The sequence below is a fragment of the Dipteris shenzhenensis genome, chromosome 24 (genome assembly GCF_047967505.1).
Source record: "Dipteris shenzhenensis isolate YYH24624 ecotype China chromosome 24, Dip_SZ_1.0, whole genome shotgun sequence".
NCBI lineage: Eukaryota > Viridiplantae > Streptophyta > Polypodiopsida > Gleicheniales > Dipteridaceae > Dipteris > Dipteris shenzhenensis.
In genome coordinates this window covers 500,638-517,895 of record NC_141619.1, presented here as the reverse complement: position 1 = coordinate 517,895, position 17,258 = coordinate 500,638, and the positions used below count along the sequence as shown (strand labels likewise).

Sequence of the window (17,258 nt, the reverse complement as noted above, 5' to 3'; positions counted from 1 at the left end):
ACTTTGAAAATGATGTGAAACAAAGTGAGGCCATATCTTACTAAGGATCATGATTGTAAAGAGGAACTCCCCCCCCCAAAAAAATTGTGGAACAAGACTTTATAGTTAAGGAGAAAATTGTTGCTATCATCCAAAACAAAAGAAGGCTATCCCAAATAAAGGAAGCCACTCTCTAGCCAAAACTCAAACTTGGTACTCCCTTTCAATGTTGGGAGGAGCTATTTGAACTCCCTTTCTTCAAGACTTTGAAATCCTCTTTTGAAGACAAATTAAAGGTTATACAACATCATTTTCAAGACCTTCTCTCCACAACTATTGAATCTAACACTGATGTTCTAGAAGCAATGAAGAAAAGAAAGAAAGCTAGAGCTAGAGGTGTATAAAACATTGAAAAGTTGCATCTTGAAAAGCCCCTCTCTTTAAAAGAATCAAAGGTATTTGTTGACATCATGTCAAATGGTTAAACCATTGGGGAATATGGCCTTCTAATAGAGTATTATAAATTCTTTTGGAATCATATTGGTCCTCAATTTGCTTTGGCATGAGGGCCTACAAGCTCAATGCTTACCTACCCATGTTAATGGAGGCATAATCAATGCTTACCTCAAACTTATTCCCAAGGATGATGACAAGCACAAATCAAAAAATTGGGACCATTAACTATGCTCAATTACAGCTATAAAATCTTTGCAAAGGCTCTAACCCTAAGAATTCAAAAAAAAAAAGAACTCTGGGATACTAGTAGAGCAGAAGGGATTCATTAAAGGAGGCATTTGCTTGAGGCCATTTTCAATCTCTAGGAAGGGTATCAATATGCCAAGGACACATCACAAGACATTTGTTTTTTGAAAGTTGACTTTGATAAGGACTATGACAAATTGGAGTGTAACTTTCTCATTCAAACTCTTCAAGACCTAGGCTTGGGACAAGTATTTGTTTCCTTTGTCAAACTATCACTAGCAAATTCTTCTACTAATTTTGTGTGAATGGGGAGATGATAGAGGATTTTGTGCTAAATAGGTCAAAAGGCAAGATTTTCCACTGCTCCCCAATTGTTTTCCATTCCTGCCAACTCATTAGGTTGTCTTCTCAATGAAGAGAATTAAAAAGGCTTCATTAAAGGGATAGAGTTTCCCTCTGGAAAACAATTGGTCACTCAAGAACTTTATAATAACACTAACTTGACTCCACAAAACACAATGCATGATATCTCAGAGGTTTGAGAGTGCTTGAGTGTCTTCTGCAGTGCATCAAGCTAAGTGTGGAAATCATTCTAAAATAGGGTATGCCACTCTCTCTAGGAAAGAAACTTGACTCAACTTGGGTGCCATAGAATTCCCAAAGGCATTGCCTTTGCTTGGTATCCCCATGGGGTTTCAAGTGTCCATGAGGGAAAGATGGGATTGGTTCCTTCAAGAGAAGATTCCTAGCAAACCTAGCTAGTAGGAGATTGGTTCACTAACCACTGTATCTACCCTGTTGTCATCTCCTGTCTCTCTTAATGGTGCCCTTCAAATTTTGGTCTTGAAAAATTCAACAAGATATATAGATCCTTTCTACTCTGGGTGGAAGACAGTAGCAAAAGAAGGATCTTCAAAGTTAGGTGGGATTTTTTCCGTAGACTCAAAGAGGAAGGAGGGATGGGAGTAGTTGAGATCCAATCTTCTACCTTTGAACTCTCAGCAAGATGGATCATCAAAGCTATACTCAATGCTTGTGATGACTACGCTTAGCTTCTCCTCAAAAAATTTCATGCTAGATCCATCAAAGCCACTAGGTGGAAAAACTACCCTATTGTGTCTGCATTATTGTGCAACATGAACCCTCTTCAACTAAAGGTAGTGCACTATGGAAGTCGATATGGAAGGCCTTTAAAGCCATTAAGTGTAATATTCTATATTCTAGTAAAGGGGGTTTTATGAGCCTTAACTCAATACAGGTATCTGTGGGTGTTAAAGGCCATTGTACCTTAACCTCAATTATGTACAATACTCAAACACACATATATATGGATGACATAGAAGATTAGGGTGTTCTGCACCCACCAAAACTTGTGTGGCTCTCTCTTTTGTCTCTCCCTCTCTCTCACTCTCTTCCATTCCACTTTCATTGATGAGATCTCTCAACTAGTATCAGAGCTGGAAACTGAGGCCATCACCAACTCACAAGAGGAAGCTACAAAAGATAGTCTATTTTAGACCCGAGAGTCTTTGAGATGAAGATATCTTTCTCTAAAAGCTTAATCTTGCCCTGAGATTAAAAGCAAAGTTGTAGAAGACTTTGAGTAATTCATTTTTTTAATTTTACATCTTTGTCATCTGAGTTTTTGGTGAAAAGTTACATCTCCTACAAAAAGTGACAAAATTCAAGTTCCTGTGTAGATTTTGTGTGTTGGATCTCTATATCTAGCCCACGATTTGCAGTTTCGACACTCCTAGTGGATTCAGAGTGGTCCAAAACTTCTACCTATGAAGCTGCTTCTGATTTTGTGAAGTTTTGAAGCTGTGGTAAAGCTCTATCTACTCCAACATCTTCATTTCATCATTTCATGTGTGGTTGGGATCTCAACATTTGGGCCTCCATCTGCAAAGCTGTCTATCCCGTTGGATCCGGAATGCCTGAAACATTTGTCTTGCCATTCCATGAAGAATCGAGGGAGTTGTGATTCTCTATGTTTTTCCATCGTCTCTTTGTAAGAAATTTCTCAAAGTTTCCAAGACCTTCTCATTGATTGCCACATGGCATTTTGGCTAAGGTTAAGTTTCCTAAGGTTCATTTTTACAAGTACATGCAAGGGTTGACTAGCTCTTACTCTATCATTGGATGAAATTTCAGAGTTGTGGCAGAAGAGAGATATTTGCATAGTTTCTTGCTGAGTTCAATTATGCAGTGATGCCCATGTTTTGAGGCATCCACTAGTGATCATTACCATGGGGCCATGATTTTTTAAATATACCTTATGCACATCAATTTAGTTGTAGTCTAAGCCTTGTGCACTCATTTGTGGCTTGCATTGGGTTGCACTGGATGCTTTACAGGCCATTTGGATGCATTGTGATTCTTGTTGGATGCACTGATAGGCCCAGATTGCCTTGTGGGATGCTTTATTGATGGACGTTTAGGACATAGATGCTATTAAGAGTCTCTATGGCCTTAAGCAAGTGCCTAGAGAATGGTATCAGAAGTTTGATGCTTTCATTTGGTCCCAAGGTTTTAGAAGATGTGAGATTAATCACTGCCTCTACACTAAAAGGGCTATGGATAATAGCCTGATACTCTTGGCACTTTATGTGGATGATATGTTATTAGCTAGCAAGAACACTTATGAGCTCAATGCATTGAAGGCTAGGTTGCATGAGGCCTTTGACATGAAGGATTTGGGACCTGCAGATCATATTCTTGGTATACGCATCATGTGTGACCAGAGTAGGAAACTCCTTTAGCTTTCACATGAGGAGTATGTTACAAAAGTGTTGCAGCATTTCAATATGGAGGGGGGAAGGTAGTAAGTACTCCATTGCCTCCGTATGTGAAACTGAGTCAGAAAGATAGTCCCAAATCAGATGAGGAGAGGGCCATGATGGCCAAGTTTCCTTATGCATCAACGGTTGGGAGTCTTATGTATGCTATGATAGCTACTAGACTGGACATTGCATTTGTAGTGGGAGTTGTTAGCCAATATATGGATAATCCAAGAAAGAGGCATTGGGAGGCAGTTAAGTGCATCATGAGGTACATGAAGGGTACCAAGGAGATGTGTATTTGCTTTGGCAGAGAAGAGATGCATGTACTTGGGTACACAGATTCAAACTATGTAGGGCATGTGGATAGCAAGAGATCCACTTCTGGTTATGTGTTCACCTTTCCAAGTGGTGCAGTGTCGTGGATGTCTCGTGCACAAAAGTATGTTGCTTTGTCTACCATAGAGGCCGAGTATGTCACAACCCACAAAGAGGGTTGCAAGGAGGCTATATTGCTTGATTGACTAGTGGGAGATTTGGGGATTCATATAGGTGTACTGACATTGCATAATGATTCCATGAGTGTGATTCAGCTAGCACAGAATCAGGTCATCATGCAAAAACCAAACACATTGAGGTCAAGTACCATTTCATCAGGATGATGGTCAATCGGAGAAAATTCAGATAACAATCTAAATTGACGGTAGCCCGGGAATGGGACGCGACTCCTAGATAATCTTCCGGTACGCATTCGGTGAGGGTGAAGCCAACAGGACGTACTTGAGGACAAGTGCATAGAGCTTGTCAAGGTTCATATAGATGATAACCATGCGTATTGTCATGTATTGATGGGCATTAGATAGTATGTCCACTAGTGATTCCCCCTTAAAGGCACATTGGCCTTTAAGTGGGAGGTTGTGGGTGTTAAAGGCCACTATACCTTAACCCCAATTATGCACAATACTCAAACACACATATCGATGACATAGAAGATTAGGGTGTTCTGCACCCACTAAAACTTGTGTGGCTCTCTCTTCTAGCTCTCCCACTCTCTCACTCTCTTCCAATCCACTTCCGTTGATGAGATCTCTCAGTATCTATGATACATAAGATCCCCTCCTCTAACAAAGATTTTCTTAAGGCCAACATGCTCTTTAAAAAAGGACTTCAAAGTTGAGGTGAAGGGGGAATTTAGATGGAAGAGCTAGCTTGGAACAAGAAGAGAATTTGAACTGACAAACTAAATGAAAAATAGGTAGTCATGAGTAGGATAACATTTGGAAAGGTGAGGTGCTGTGGAAGGGAGGGACTACTCTTGTTTATTAGAAGGAGTTTAGTTGGGTGGGTTCAATTCAGTTCCTTCCTATCTCTACCCAAAAACATGGCCTAGATGAGGTCTACAGGGGCCTCAACTTAGGGTGGAAGACTACAGATAGACTTTTTTCAATGGAGAAAAAGGTTCAAACTCATTTTGGTCAAGAGGATTCTGAGAAAATATCAGCATTTTATGTGGTTGATTCTTCAGAAAGCAGTATGGACTAATAGTAGGGGTGAAGACATTGGCAAAGGGGATGGGAAATGTAAAAGATGTCTTGGTCATAGGGAGGATACATTCCACTTGTTTGTCTCATATCCTGCAGTAAGAAATGTATGGAAAACAAATCAAATTCAACTAGGAGAACCCATTAATTAGAAAGCTACTCTTCTAAACACTTATTTCATTAATATTGGACTTGTCAATGTACAAATTCATTTTTATAGATGCTTTTAGACTAGATTTTCGATAGAATTTAAGAAAAAACCACTCTTCAAAAAAAAGATGAAAACATAAAAACAAGCAAAATTTAAGAGTTTTTTGAAAGAAATGAAATCAAAATTATAAAATTTAACGTGACATAGTTCAATACATAGAAAACACTTGTAAACTCTCATTAATAGTTACATTAAAAGACTTAATTTTTCTTAATTATTTACTGAATTTATTATAATTAAAATTAATAAAAATAATTTAAATGCATTAATAAATTAATGTATGTATGTATGTATGTATGTATGGCCCATGCATGACATTAATTTACTATAAGAGTCCTCTAATGTATGTATGTATGTATGGCCCATGTATGAAATTAATATACCATAAGAGTCCTCTAAAATCTTCAAGATATCATAATGGTATCAATAAACACCTTTTGAGAGTTTAAAAATTCTAAAATCTTGTAGATATGGAGTCACACATGACGAGCAGCACATGCATGCATGGAACATACATGTCCTTGGTTCATCTATGGAAGGCCATTGATACATATGGTGGGACCAGTGCAATGCACTTGTCCATGTGGCATAGGCATGCCCGCAAGGCTTTTAGTTGATCCGTGTCGATGTGGGATTCACGCTGCGACTGTTGATGGAGGGGAGGGAGGGGGAAAGAGAGAAAGGGAGGGAGGTAAGAAAGAGAGGAAAAGAAAGGGGAAAGGGGAGGGGAGGGAGAAAGGAAGGGAAGGGAAGTAGAAGGGCAAGGAAGAGGAGGGAGGGAGGGAGGGGGAGAGAGAGAGAGAGAGAGAGAGAGAGAGAGAGAGAGAGAGAGAGAGAGAGAGAGAGAGAGAGAGAGAGAGAGAGAGAGAGAGAGAGAGAGAGAGAGAGAGAGAGAGAGAGAGAGAGAGAGAGAGAGGGGGGGGCGGGGGGGGCTTTTTTTTTGAAGAGGGGCTTGGCGACCGTAGCCACCAGAGCAAGTATTTGTGAGTAGCCTCCCCTCTCCTTCCCTTCCTCACCCCTCCCCCCCCGTTCCCCTTTCCCTCCTCTTTCTTTCTATTGTCTCTTTAGGCGCTCAGCGGCCGCGGCCACCAGAGCATGCATTGGAGGCCCCCTCCCCACTCTTTTCCTTCCTCACCCCTCCCCTCCCCCCCCCCCCCCCCTTCCTTCTTCGCTCCCCTCCCCCTCCCTCTTCCCCCTCCCCTCCCCTTCCCCCTTAACAGTGTAACATCTAATTCGAGAAGTGTAACCTCAAAATGAGAACTCTAGGGGAATCTTTCAAAGATTCCCTTCTTTTCATGTGAAATTTACATATTTTTTAAAAAGATGGCCATTTTGCACAATGTCTTTTGACAAAAGACATAAAAACCATCTTTTTTTGAAAAAAAATACGACAATGGTATTTCAAAAAACCGGCATGAAAACCTTTACTTAGAATACAAAATCCACATAAAATACAATAAGGTCTCAAAACCATTACAGTATGGACCTATGCATCCAATGCAAATAAAAGGGCCATGGCATGACATATTCTTACATGCTAGAAATTACATTGCTTCACAAATATACATGCCATTGATTCTACAAAGAATAGTACTCATCCTCGGATCCTACATCTTCAAATGCACTAGAGCTAAAGCTTGGTGGGGTAAAAGTTATAAGAGCCTTCCTCCTCCAAAGTATCCACTAGAACATTCTCTGAGTCAACCTAGCCAAGTTGAGATGCCATGGCGTGTCTTGGCTTTAGCTTGTGCACTGCATCCAATCAATGTCTTTGGAATATTTCAAGATAATGTTATGTATTGTGTCACCTTCGGCAATTGCCCTGCTTGTCTCAATTGAAATGCATATACCAAAATATCTAGCCCAATTGCTCAGTCAATGATATCACCTACCAAGCTCTACCTTGCTTCCTTTATGCAACCAAGCTATATGCTTGGTCAATGATATCATTGACCGAGTGAGCCAAAATCTTTGAAAGCTCTAAATTATTTGGAAAAATATTTAAACTTTTTGTAGATAGATATTCTGGTGCTTTTGACATTAGAAATGAACTTGAAAGGCCCCAAAACCCTAAAAATGACTACAAACATGGATACCTTCTGATGATTTTTTTAAAAATCCCAAAGAAAAAAGCATGCACCCATGTGCTAGGTCGATGATATCATCAACCTAGAGCTAGGTGTATGCTTCCCCATGTGAGATTTTCAAAAAAACATCGGAAGGTATCCATGTTTGTCGTCGTTTTTAGGGTTTTGGGGCCTTCTGAGATCATTTGTAATGTCAAAAGTACCAAAATATGAATCTACAAAAATTTTACTTTTTTTCCCTCAAATAATTTAAAGATTTTGGCTCACTCAAATAAAAGTTTTCCATTCTTTCTTTATGTGATTTAAAAAGTGAGTGAAAAGTCTTGTTTGGACAATACTGAGTAGAACATGCTATTAGGTGCAACAAGTTAAGATAATAAAAGTTATTTTTTGATAAAAATACAGAGGGCACAGGAAGGAAAAATCTTTAAGACTTTGAGAATATAGAAATTGAAAGATATTTTGCGATATAGTGGAGGCCCTTTTTAATTTATAGGCATGATGTTTGAAAAATGTATGAATTCTGTAAGTTTTTAGTTTTTGACTATGAAAAATATAGCTTTTTTTTTTTTAGTTATAATTTTAATGAAATTTTGAGGGAATCTTAAAACGGGTACCAATGTTACGTACCTGAAATAGATGTTACACTATTCCTTCCCCTCCCCTTCCCTTCCTCACCCCTCTCCCTTTCCCTCCCCTCCCCCTCCCCATTCCCCTCCCCTCCCCTCCCCTTCCTCCCTCCCCCTCCTCTCCCCTTCCCTCTTCCCCCTTCCTCACCCCTCCCCTTTCCTCCCTTCCTTACCCCTCTCCCTTTCCCTCCCTTTCCCTCCCCTCCCCATCCCCATCCCCATTCCCCTTCCCTCCCCTCCCCTTCCCTCCCTCCCCCTCCTCTCCCCTTCCCCCTTGCTTACCCTACCGTTCCCTTCCCTTCCACTTCACCTCAGCTTACCCTACCGTTCCCTTCCTTTCCACTTCACCTCACCTCCCCTCCCCTTCCTCCCCCCCCCCCCTGCCCCCCCCCCTCTCTCGCTCTCTCTCTCTCTCTCTCTCTCTCTCTCTCTCTCCCTCCTCTTCCCTTCCCTTTCTCCTTCCCTTCCCATCCCTTCCCCCTCTCCTTCCCTTTCCCCTTCCTTTTCCTCTCTTTCTTACCTCCCTCCCTTTCGCCCTCCCTCCCCTCCATCAACAGTCGTCGCAGCATGAGTCCCACACTAACATGAATCAACTAAAAGCCCTATGGTCATGCCCATGCTACATGGACAAGTGCAATGCACTAGTCCCACCATATGTATCGATGGCCTTCCATCCACAAACCAAGGACATCACATTCCATGCATGCATGTGTAGCATCATGTGTGACTCCATATCTACCAAATTTTAGAGTTTTTAAACTCTAGTGTTTGTAAATACCATTATGATATCTTGAAGATTTTAGAGGACTCATATGGGAAATTAATGTCATGTAATACAACTTATGGCTATTGTGTTCTCCATCCATGCACTCTCAAGAGAGAGTGACATGGACAGATGCTAAATGGAGAACTATCAGCAGTAAAGATCAAATCAACTCAAGACAAAAGGGTTGGCTATTATATAGTGCACCATGTAGGTTGATCAGACCAATCAACTATAAATCCTTTAGAAATTGTATGTCAAGCCCTATAGATTGCAAACAAGTCATACCATTGGGTCAAGGGCCATCGTTGAATGCCCTCAGACCCCAATCAAGGGGGTTTTCCCCCCCTGCTTCTTAAGGGGGCTAATGTCCCCCCAAACCCCCCGTTGAGGCTAGTTCAAGATCTATCCCACTCGACTAAATTTCAAGTCCACATTGTCATCTCATAACCATTTGGTCTACAAAGTAAGACCCCTTCTAGTGTCTACACTAGGGGCCCTCCCAATATCCATTGCCCAATGGCTTCTCCTTATATGGGGGCCTAACAAACGTCGAAGTACTAGTGGGAAACTTACATGGGACATGGACATTTGAGATAACTCTAACATTATTAACATATAATTAATACATATTCCATTTGTCAAAGGTTGCCATTAAAACTAAAATATCTTATAGTTAATTTACATTTGCCTTATTTCCTAGTGGAAACTTACATAATTCCCAAGTATTGTTCTTATATACATTCATTTCTTCATCCATCAATTTCTACCATTCTAGCTATACTGAACTATATCTTTGATATATATTGCTCTTCAATTTGGATGATTGTTGTCATAAGAGCATAATTTATGGCTTTAACTTGGGCTCCTTTCCCATTTTGAACATAAGTCAACCTTGCTGGCTTTTTACTTTCTTTGGTTGATCTTCTTAGATCCTATTGCCCTTTCTATTCTTCTCCTTTGTGGTAGCTCTTCAGTATATTCTTTTGTTGATACTCTTATTTCTTGTGACACGGATGTTTTCCACTTTAAGTTTGAATCAAACACTAAAATTCTAGAGAGTATAGTTTTTCTTTTGATGGGAGCATACAATTTGTAAGCTTTGCTTTGTTCCATGTATCAAACCACAATGCATTTTTCTAATTTGACATCAAGTTTCTATCTATGGTTGTCATGAATATGGGCATATGGAATGCATCTAAATGCTCTGAGATGCCTAATTATTAGTTTGTAACCAAGTAATGCTCAAATGGCATTTACCTTGTATAGGTTTTATAGTAGCCTATCTAATCAAGTAATTAGCTGTATTGATGGCTTCTATCCAATACTCAGTTGGCATATGCTTCTCATTAGGCAAGGCTCTAGCATTGTCTAGAGTTATTATATTCTTTCTTTTTGCAACTACATTTTGTTATCATGTATTTTCACAAATAAATTGTCTTTTGATTTCATGATCCTAGAAAGAATTCATAAATTATGTACACATATGAGCATTCAATGCAACAATTATAAAAAATTTGGGCATTATGAAAGAGATTATTAAAAAAATAGTTTGATCAAAATGGTTGACATACCACCAATAGAGGAAATTATGATGAAGCTAGAGATAGGCAAATGTAGTTCATAATAGAATTAAGGTTATGATGTAGTCAAAACGTCATAGAAGAAAATGGTCAAGACCCATGGTATATTGATAGTGGACCAGGTGCATTATCTCCTATGATAGGACATAAGAAATGGTTTACGATAATACAACCTTTAGAAGATTCAAGACTGTAATCTATAGAGCTAAAAATACACCAAATCGTATCCAAAGAAAATGCATTCTACCTATGGATAATTTTATACAACACAAAGGATTAGTAGCTAATGTACTCTAAGCATGTAAACTTTAAAAGTTTAACATGACTTAGAAATCAAAATATGGAAATGGGCTTCCCAAGACTCAGATTTCTTAAAAAGGTTGGTGAAGCATCTTATTTTGGAAAGCAACTTAGAACCAACGTTGGTAGAAATAATAGGAACTCTTGACTTGATAGACTCTCATGTATGGGATTATGCACAAACTAGAAGTGTGAATGATTTTGTTTATTATATAGCATCTGTGATGACTATAGTAAGTATCGAGTAGGTATTGTTGGGTCTACTTGTTGAAATCAAGGTCAAAAATCTTCAAAAGTTTTAACAAATTCAAAGGTCAAATAAGTAGAAAAATCAAAGTCTTTCTAGTAGATAGTTGAACATTCTTACATTAGAAAGCGAATATGAATAAGATATATTTCTAGAAGATTTCCTTTGCCTTGTAATTTTTCTTTATTTGAATGACTTTCTCTTGGATCTTGATAATTTCTAGGGTTTCTATTTGTTATTGATGTTGATTATACATTGGTGATGTTGTTGATGTCCACTTCCTCTATATGTTGATCTACCTTTTCCTTTTCTCTTTTCAGGCTACAGAAGCTCATTCACTTGTTTGTTCTTTTCTAGGTTGGATTGCATGTGCTCTTAATTCTTCATGTTGTTGAAATCTTCAATTTCTTTGGTAAACCCTCGTAGGGAGATGAGCGGTGATTTCCTTAGGTTAGGCCCTACCTACCATTTATCATTCATCCATGCAAGATGTATGTGTAGATTGTGAAGGCAGTTTCAGATCTTCTTGTGGAGTGGTTCATGACTTGTCCTCTTTGAATTTATCATGAAGGTATTATGTCTTTCAATATCTCATAAGAGTTGCCTAACAACTATTGGATAGATGCAGGCATGTAGATGTTCGCTGCATCAGAGCTTGTATGTGATAGCTTGGATTTACTTGCAATAAAAGTCAATAGGATAGTACTTGTATGTATAATTGCAAGTCACCATGAGCTAGAGTTAGTGTGTGTCAAGATTGTGAATATTTAGTATAGTGTCTTTCATATCTACTGGCTTTTATAAGCTACAACAAGCATGTAAGGATGACCAACATGTCTTGATGTCTTTGGGTGTGTTGTGATTCATTGCAATGGTGAAGGCTTTGGTGGATTTAATTTCTCCATGTCAAAATCCTTGAAGTGTTCTTTGATCCATTTAAAGTTGCAAACATATCAGATGCTTCTTTTAATGTTTTCATTGTATTCAATTGCTAAAGGTTAACATCTTATACATTTTGCTTTATAAAATGATAGGCATATTTATCTTCTTATCTTATTCAGATTATGCTTGTGCAATAACTTCTCTCTAGCTTTAGTCATGCAGTGGTTTGTTGTATTTACGAAATGTGCTCTAGGTAGGATTGAGCCATGTTGATCACGTAGAATGACACAAAACATAGCAAGACACTAAAAGAGACTATGCAAGGAGGAAGAAACTCACATACCAAAACCTTCATAAAATACTTAGAATCTCTCTCTCTCTCTCTCTCTCTCTCAATGCTTATTCACATGCGCAAGGAATGAAGCTCAATTATGTGAAGCTTCAAATATCATTATCTCTCACTCCATGTGGAGCTTCTTGACCACAATGAAGAGGGCAAAGTCCTCTACAAGATGGAGGGAAGGCATGGACATGCTCTGATAACGTAGGGAGAGGAGAAGAGTAGAGAGAAGGAAAGAGGGCATGGCTAAATCACACCATAAATTACTAATTGTCTTCTAGATTACTTGTAAAGAATGAACATATACAAACCCTTTAGGATTAGGGTTAGGGTCAAGGTTATAATTTCCAATAATTTTTTCAATTTAGCACTCTTATGTGCTAGTGCTTATCCATATTATATCACATGAGAAGTACTCTATGAACTTTATCACAACCATGGACACTATAAACTTCCCTATGCCGAAGGCTTCACTAATCTCCACCATCCTTGTCTCACTAGCAAGATGAAGCACATCAACAACCACTTGTAACAAGGTGAGACCACTAGTTATTACAAGAGATGCTAGTATAGGCCCTTGCTACAAATGGGGACCAAGCAATGCACACAAATCTTGAAAGAGAGATAATATTAGCTAATATAAACTTAGCATTGTCACCCCTAGTGGAAGATGTAGTGATTCCATCAATGTAAGGCCTAGGCTTGACACATAACTCGAAAATGTGGTCCACAAGAATGAACTCGAGTACATGAACATGAGGAGCAACGAGATGTGCAAAGGGGCCTCGAGGCCATGGTAGCTCTCTTCATTATGTGGGCATCTATAAGAAAAATGAAAGGGCAAGCCACAGGCCTCCCCATGGTAGTTGACTTACGAAGTGCTACAGACACGACGAGCCCATTTACAACTAGCATGTGTGGCCTGGCTGCCTCCCAAATGGCATGAAACCCGCAGTGCCAAACTAACTCCGCATACAGTTTCTTGTTACACTTTCCCCTCAAATGTAAAATAAAATCTGCTAAGCTTCAATTTTCTTCGAATTGAGAAGTTATTTTTGCATAGGAGATGAACATTTTCATTTTAATAAATTATGAGGAAAAAGGGCCCCTCATTCAACCAACCATGTCACGTTCTACAATGTCTACCAAGCCTATTTTTTCAATTCTGATGACGCATCACCCACACCACTCCATCTAGCTCTTTATATTTTGAGCTTTTATTTTTCTCAAGTTGTACATGTACTCCTTTAGCCTTCAATGGGTCCTTGCTCAAAGCTATTGACGCATCTCAACGTGTAATTTTTAATTACCAAATAGAGGAATGCTTTTAAAATCTGTCTAGACTTTTTCAAAACATCCTGTAATATCCGATCAGCTTTCACAAGGGTGGCTCTTTTTTTTGTCAAAGGACGTGTTTGTGTACAAAGACTAAGCATTCTCTTTCTAGGAGGATTACGGTAATTGCTGCAGACATTCAGAACATTTTAAGACAATTATATTTAGCAACACATACAGCTAATAAACAAAGCTAGATATTGTCAGGAAAACCACATGTTGAACTGAGGTAGTACCCTCGAAACTGGTTGTCGAAGCAACTTCACAGATATTGACTTGCTATTTTTCCTTCTCTAACTATGTAGTATGCCTCAGGAAAGCTATCCCCTCTAAAGTATCGGTCCAAAGTGTCCTTAACTCCTGCAGAATACCTTATCTGTCATCACCACAGATTAGGCAGAGCTCAAACACTCAGTACAAGGTGTTCCCCCAATCTACTTTCTACGGTAATAGAATTAAATGATGAAACGTTGGTGCATAAGTCCCAACCTCAGGCAAATGTGACTAGCTGAAACTCAATATGACAAGCATGCATACCTGGCCATCAATACTTGTACCAGAGACGTGAGGTGTCATTGCATGGTAAGGCATATAGCGCCATGGATGATCTCTTGGAGCTGGTTGGGGATACCACACATCCCCACCATAACCTGTTTGACCAAGATGGAATTGTAAAAGTTGATAAATTTTTACGAGCATATTCGATCATAGAAGAGCCTCCGGTTATGCTAAAATAACATATGAGGTAAAACAAAACGCCACGTCTACAAAGAAAGTTTTTTTCCGAAACTGTTTTGCGATGCACAATAATAAGGACGTTCAACGTTTACACTTTTAGATATAGCAGTGAGTCGTGACTGTATCATACCTGCCAAATGACCGCTTTTCAATGCTTCTACTACAGCGTCCCTATCCATGAGAGCTCCACGAGCATTGTTAACAATTATAGCTCCTTTCTTCAGCTGTCCTATCCTCTCTTTGTTCATCATGGACCTAATTGATTTTTAATCATGCATTAAAGGTCAGGCACACTGTTGAAAAGAAAGAGCACATACTTGGTAAGCATATCGGTGGTCTAAAATAAAGATCCTCACTTTGTTTTATCTGTAAGTGGGACATTCATCACAACCACGTCACATTTAGGCAACATTGTATCTACGTCTTTCTCCCACGTTGCACCTGTCTCCTTCTCAAATTCCTCTCCCATAGAAAACTTGTCATAATAGAGGAGGTTGCACTTGAATGCCTGGTTTGATACCAAAAAAACCACTGTGAGATTCTCTCACCTTTGAATTCTTCAAATTTCAATTCCTAAAGAAATATCTGTACAAATGCTGTCATGTGCCGTCTCACAGAGGTTATATTTTGTTCAGTGGAACAACCTAGCTTCTCAAATCTCAGCAAAAATCCATTCCACTGTAGGAAGTCTCAACTTATGATTACTTTTAAGCGCCTCAAGAGCTCTTTCCCGATACGACCGCATCCAACAGTTCCAACTGTTTTTCCTTCTAAATCATAAGCTCTGTATGCCTGAGCCGCCACATTCCAGTCTCCTTCACATATTTGCTTCCAACCAGGCAAAAAGTTGCGGAGGAGGATCAATATACGCATCAGTTCATCTTCTGCTACAGAAACAATATTACTACCTGGAAAACATCCAGCGAGCAAATTTTTAGTAGAACAGTGGTTCCTTTAGTGCAAAAATAGCTAGACATATAATGTAATACAGGATAACGAGCGTAAAACCTCGTTGTCATGTTAACAGAGTGGGAAAACTTTTAGTATTTGCATACGGTACATTTGTCCCTCAATTATTTTCTACGTCACGTACTCCCATCTTCTCATGGAAAGCCTCTACCTTAAAGGACCTGGAGAACATTCAGTTAGCTTCACATTCAGACACTAAAGTAAAGTCTTCGTGTCTTTGCCTTATGGGACCCTAAGAACATTCAAACCACCTTCAGATTCACGACACCTCGAACGTTCAGCATAGATTTAGTACCTGTGATTTCAGCCACAGTAATCCCTGCAGCGGCTGCTGCTTTAAGATCGATGTGATCAGATCCCACTCCGGCAGTCAGAAGCAACTCTAAGTTTTTCGCCCTCTTTATCCTTTCTGCTGTCATGTATGCCGGATGGAAGGGTGTACTTATCAGAACGTGCGCATCTGGGATATGTTTCTCCAGTTCTGGTGAAAACCACATTACGGTATGTTACAAAGAAGTTAGCGGCTAAAAGCATACCATTATCCTCTAATATTTTACAAGTCAATAAAGAGTTTTCGACAGTGCATCTATAGCTACTGATCTACAGAGGATATTTACCACTATCTGCTCCTTCTTTATCTGCGGTAACCACATACTGGTGGCCCCTTGACTGCAACCAGTCTCGGATGCCAAGTGCATTTTCAGTACAGCCCAGAAATTTGGGATTCAACGCAGCATATTCGTTACCCTTGTACAATACAGCAACTATCTTCTTGGATTGCGCACCGCTCTAGTAATGATACAAAGAAAAGAAAAAATATAAAAGCAGATTACCCATCAATTCTCAAGTAATTGATTCTTTCTGTGTGATAATATATAAGTAGACGTTCACTAGGATTTAGAACGACATCAACCAACCAAATACTGACAACTTTAAAATGGCACCGGATGCGGAAGAGTAAAAGAGAAAAGGTTCAAGATGTATAAGAGTGATGAGAGGACAATGGCTAGAGACCACAACGAAAATAATCGAATCCCCCGTGTGTCAAATTGCTTGAAAAGCTATTCAAGATGCTCGTTTTCGTCAAACACATCAGGTGATCACTGAAGGAGTGCCCTCCTACAAAATTAAAGCTGCTAGTTTGCGACCATTCGCTAAAAGATTTCCTGGATTGTGATCATTGCTCATAGTTGTAAATAATCAAAAGAACTCTACCCGTTTTCCGAGTGTGTCTTCGGTTTCTGTTTCTACGTAGTTTCTTGTGAAAAGAAAAACAATGTATACATCCACATGAGCATATTAATCACAACTTTTTAAGGCTCACTAAGCACCTAGTCGATATCCTTCAAACTCCATCGAACGACGTCTGGATCCATGAGCGTCGCCCACCTGGATCTCACCCCATTATTTATTTACGGCTTGGGATTCTTACCGGGCTGCCTAATTACGCAGCACGAATGATTCTACGATGCAACCCGTGAAAGATGCGGAGAGAACATTTGCAGGCGCGTTACTAAGCCGGGCCTATGGACCACGAACTTGAAATCGCGAAGCTGGCCGTAGCAATGATGAGGAATGCGCGATCTGAGGCAAAACAGGTAGAGCGAGTGGGAAGGGGACGTACGTGGATGGAGGAGGCGGAGAGGCGGGTGGGGTTGAAGGCGCGGAGGGCTTTGAGCAAGGGCGCTGCTGAGGAGGAGGAGGAGGAGGTGAACGTCGCCATAGCTAGCTTACTAGTTGCTGGTGATGGTGGTGCTGGTTATGGTGCTGCTTTATAGACTTTTACCAGTCCTTGGATTTGTTCACATCGATCCAATTACAATCCAACAGAAAATCAAAGGTATGCAATCACAAAGCTAAAATATCAAGGCAAGAAAATAGGGATATATTAACCTCCCATTAACTTCTCCTATTTCACCTCTCCCATTCCATCCCATTAATTAATTGTTTTTGGTGCATGGAGTCTTAATTAACCTATTTTTATCTATGGCTTAATTTATTAATACTTTAATTAACCTATATTTCTCTACATTAATTAACCTATGTTTCTCCATGGCTTAATTTATTTTACGCATGACTATGTCCAAGGGGGGCTTCCCCAAAAATTCCAACCCAAAACCTTCTTTTTCCCACCCCTACCACCAAGCTATAAAGTAATATTATATGCCCCTT

At 39.6% G+C, this 17,258-nt stretch overlaps 1 protein-coding gene across 1 annotated transcript; it reads right to left on the bottom strand.

The window, feature by feature from the left end:
• Nucleotides 1-13,589: 13,589 nt before the first annotated feature.
• LOC147886073 (formate dehydrogenase 1, mitochondrial-like) lies at nucleotides 13,590-16,846 on the bottom strand. Its single transcript, XM_087395673.1, has 8 exons — nucleotides 16,711-16,846; nucleotides 15,704-15,875; nucleotides 15,382-15,567; nucleotides 14,823-15,025; nucleotides 14,474-14,625; nucleotides 14,248-14,372; nucleotides 13,917-14,029; nucleotides 13,590-13,755 (listed from the first exon to the last, which is right to left on the bottom strand). Exons 1-8 carry the CDS (start codon nucleotides 16,807-16,809, stop codon nucleotides 13,642-13,644), a joined length of 1,164 nt encoding a protein of 387 aa, XP_087251799.1. The 5' UTR covers nucleotides 16,810-16,846; the 3' UTR covers nucleotides 13,590-13,641.
• Between the last annotated feature and the right edge of the window lie 412 nt (nucleotides 16,847-17,258).

Excerpts from the sequence above, each read along its gene's own strand:
- LOC147886073 (XM_087395673.1), bottom strand. The coding sequence starts at position 16,809 with ATGGCGACGTTCACCTCCTCCTCCTCCTCCTCAGCAGCGCCCTTGCTC. Across the intron at positions 15,876-16,710 it reads TCTCCGCCTCCTCCATCCAC|AGCGGTGCGCAATCCAAGAA; the intron begins GTACGTCCCCTT and ends TATCATTACTAG. Across the intron at positions 14,626-14,822 it reads AGCTCTTGAGGCGCTTAAAA|GCATTCAAGTGCAACCTCCT; the intron begins GTAATCATAAGT and ends GTATCAAACCAG.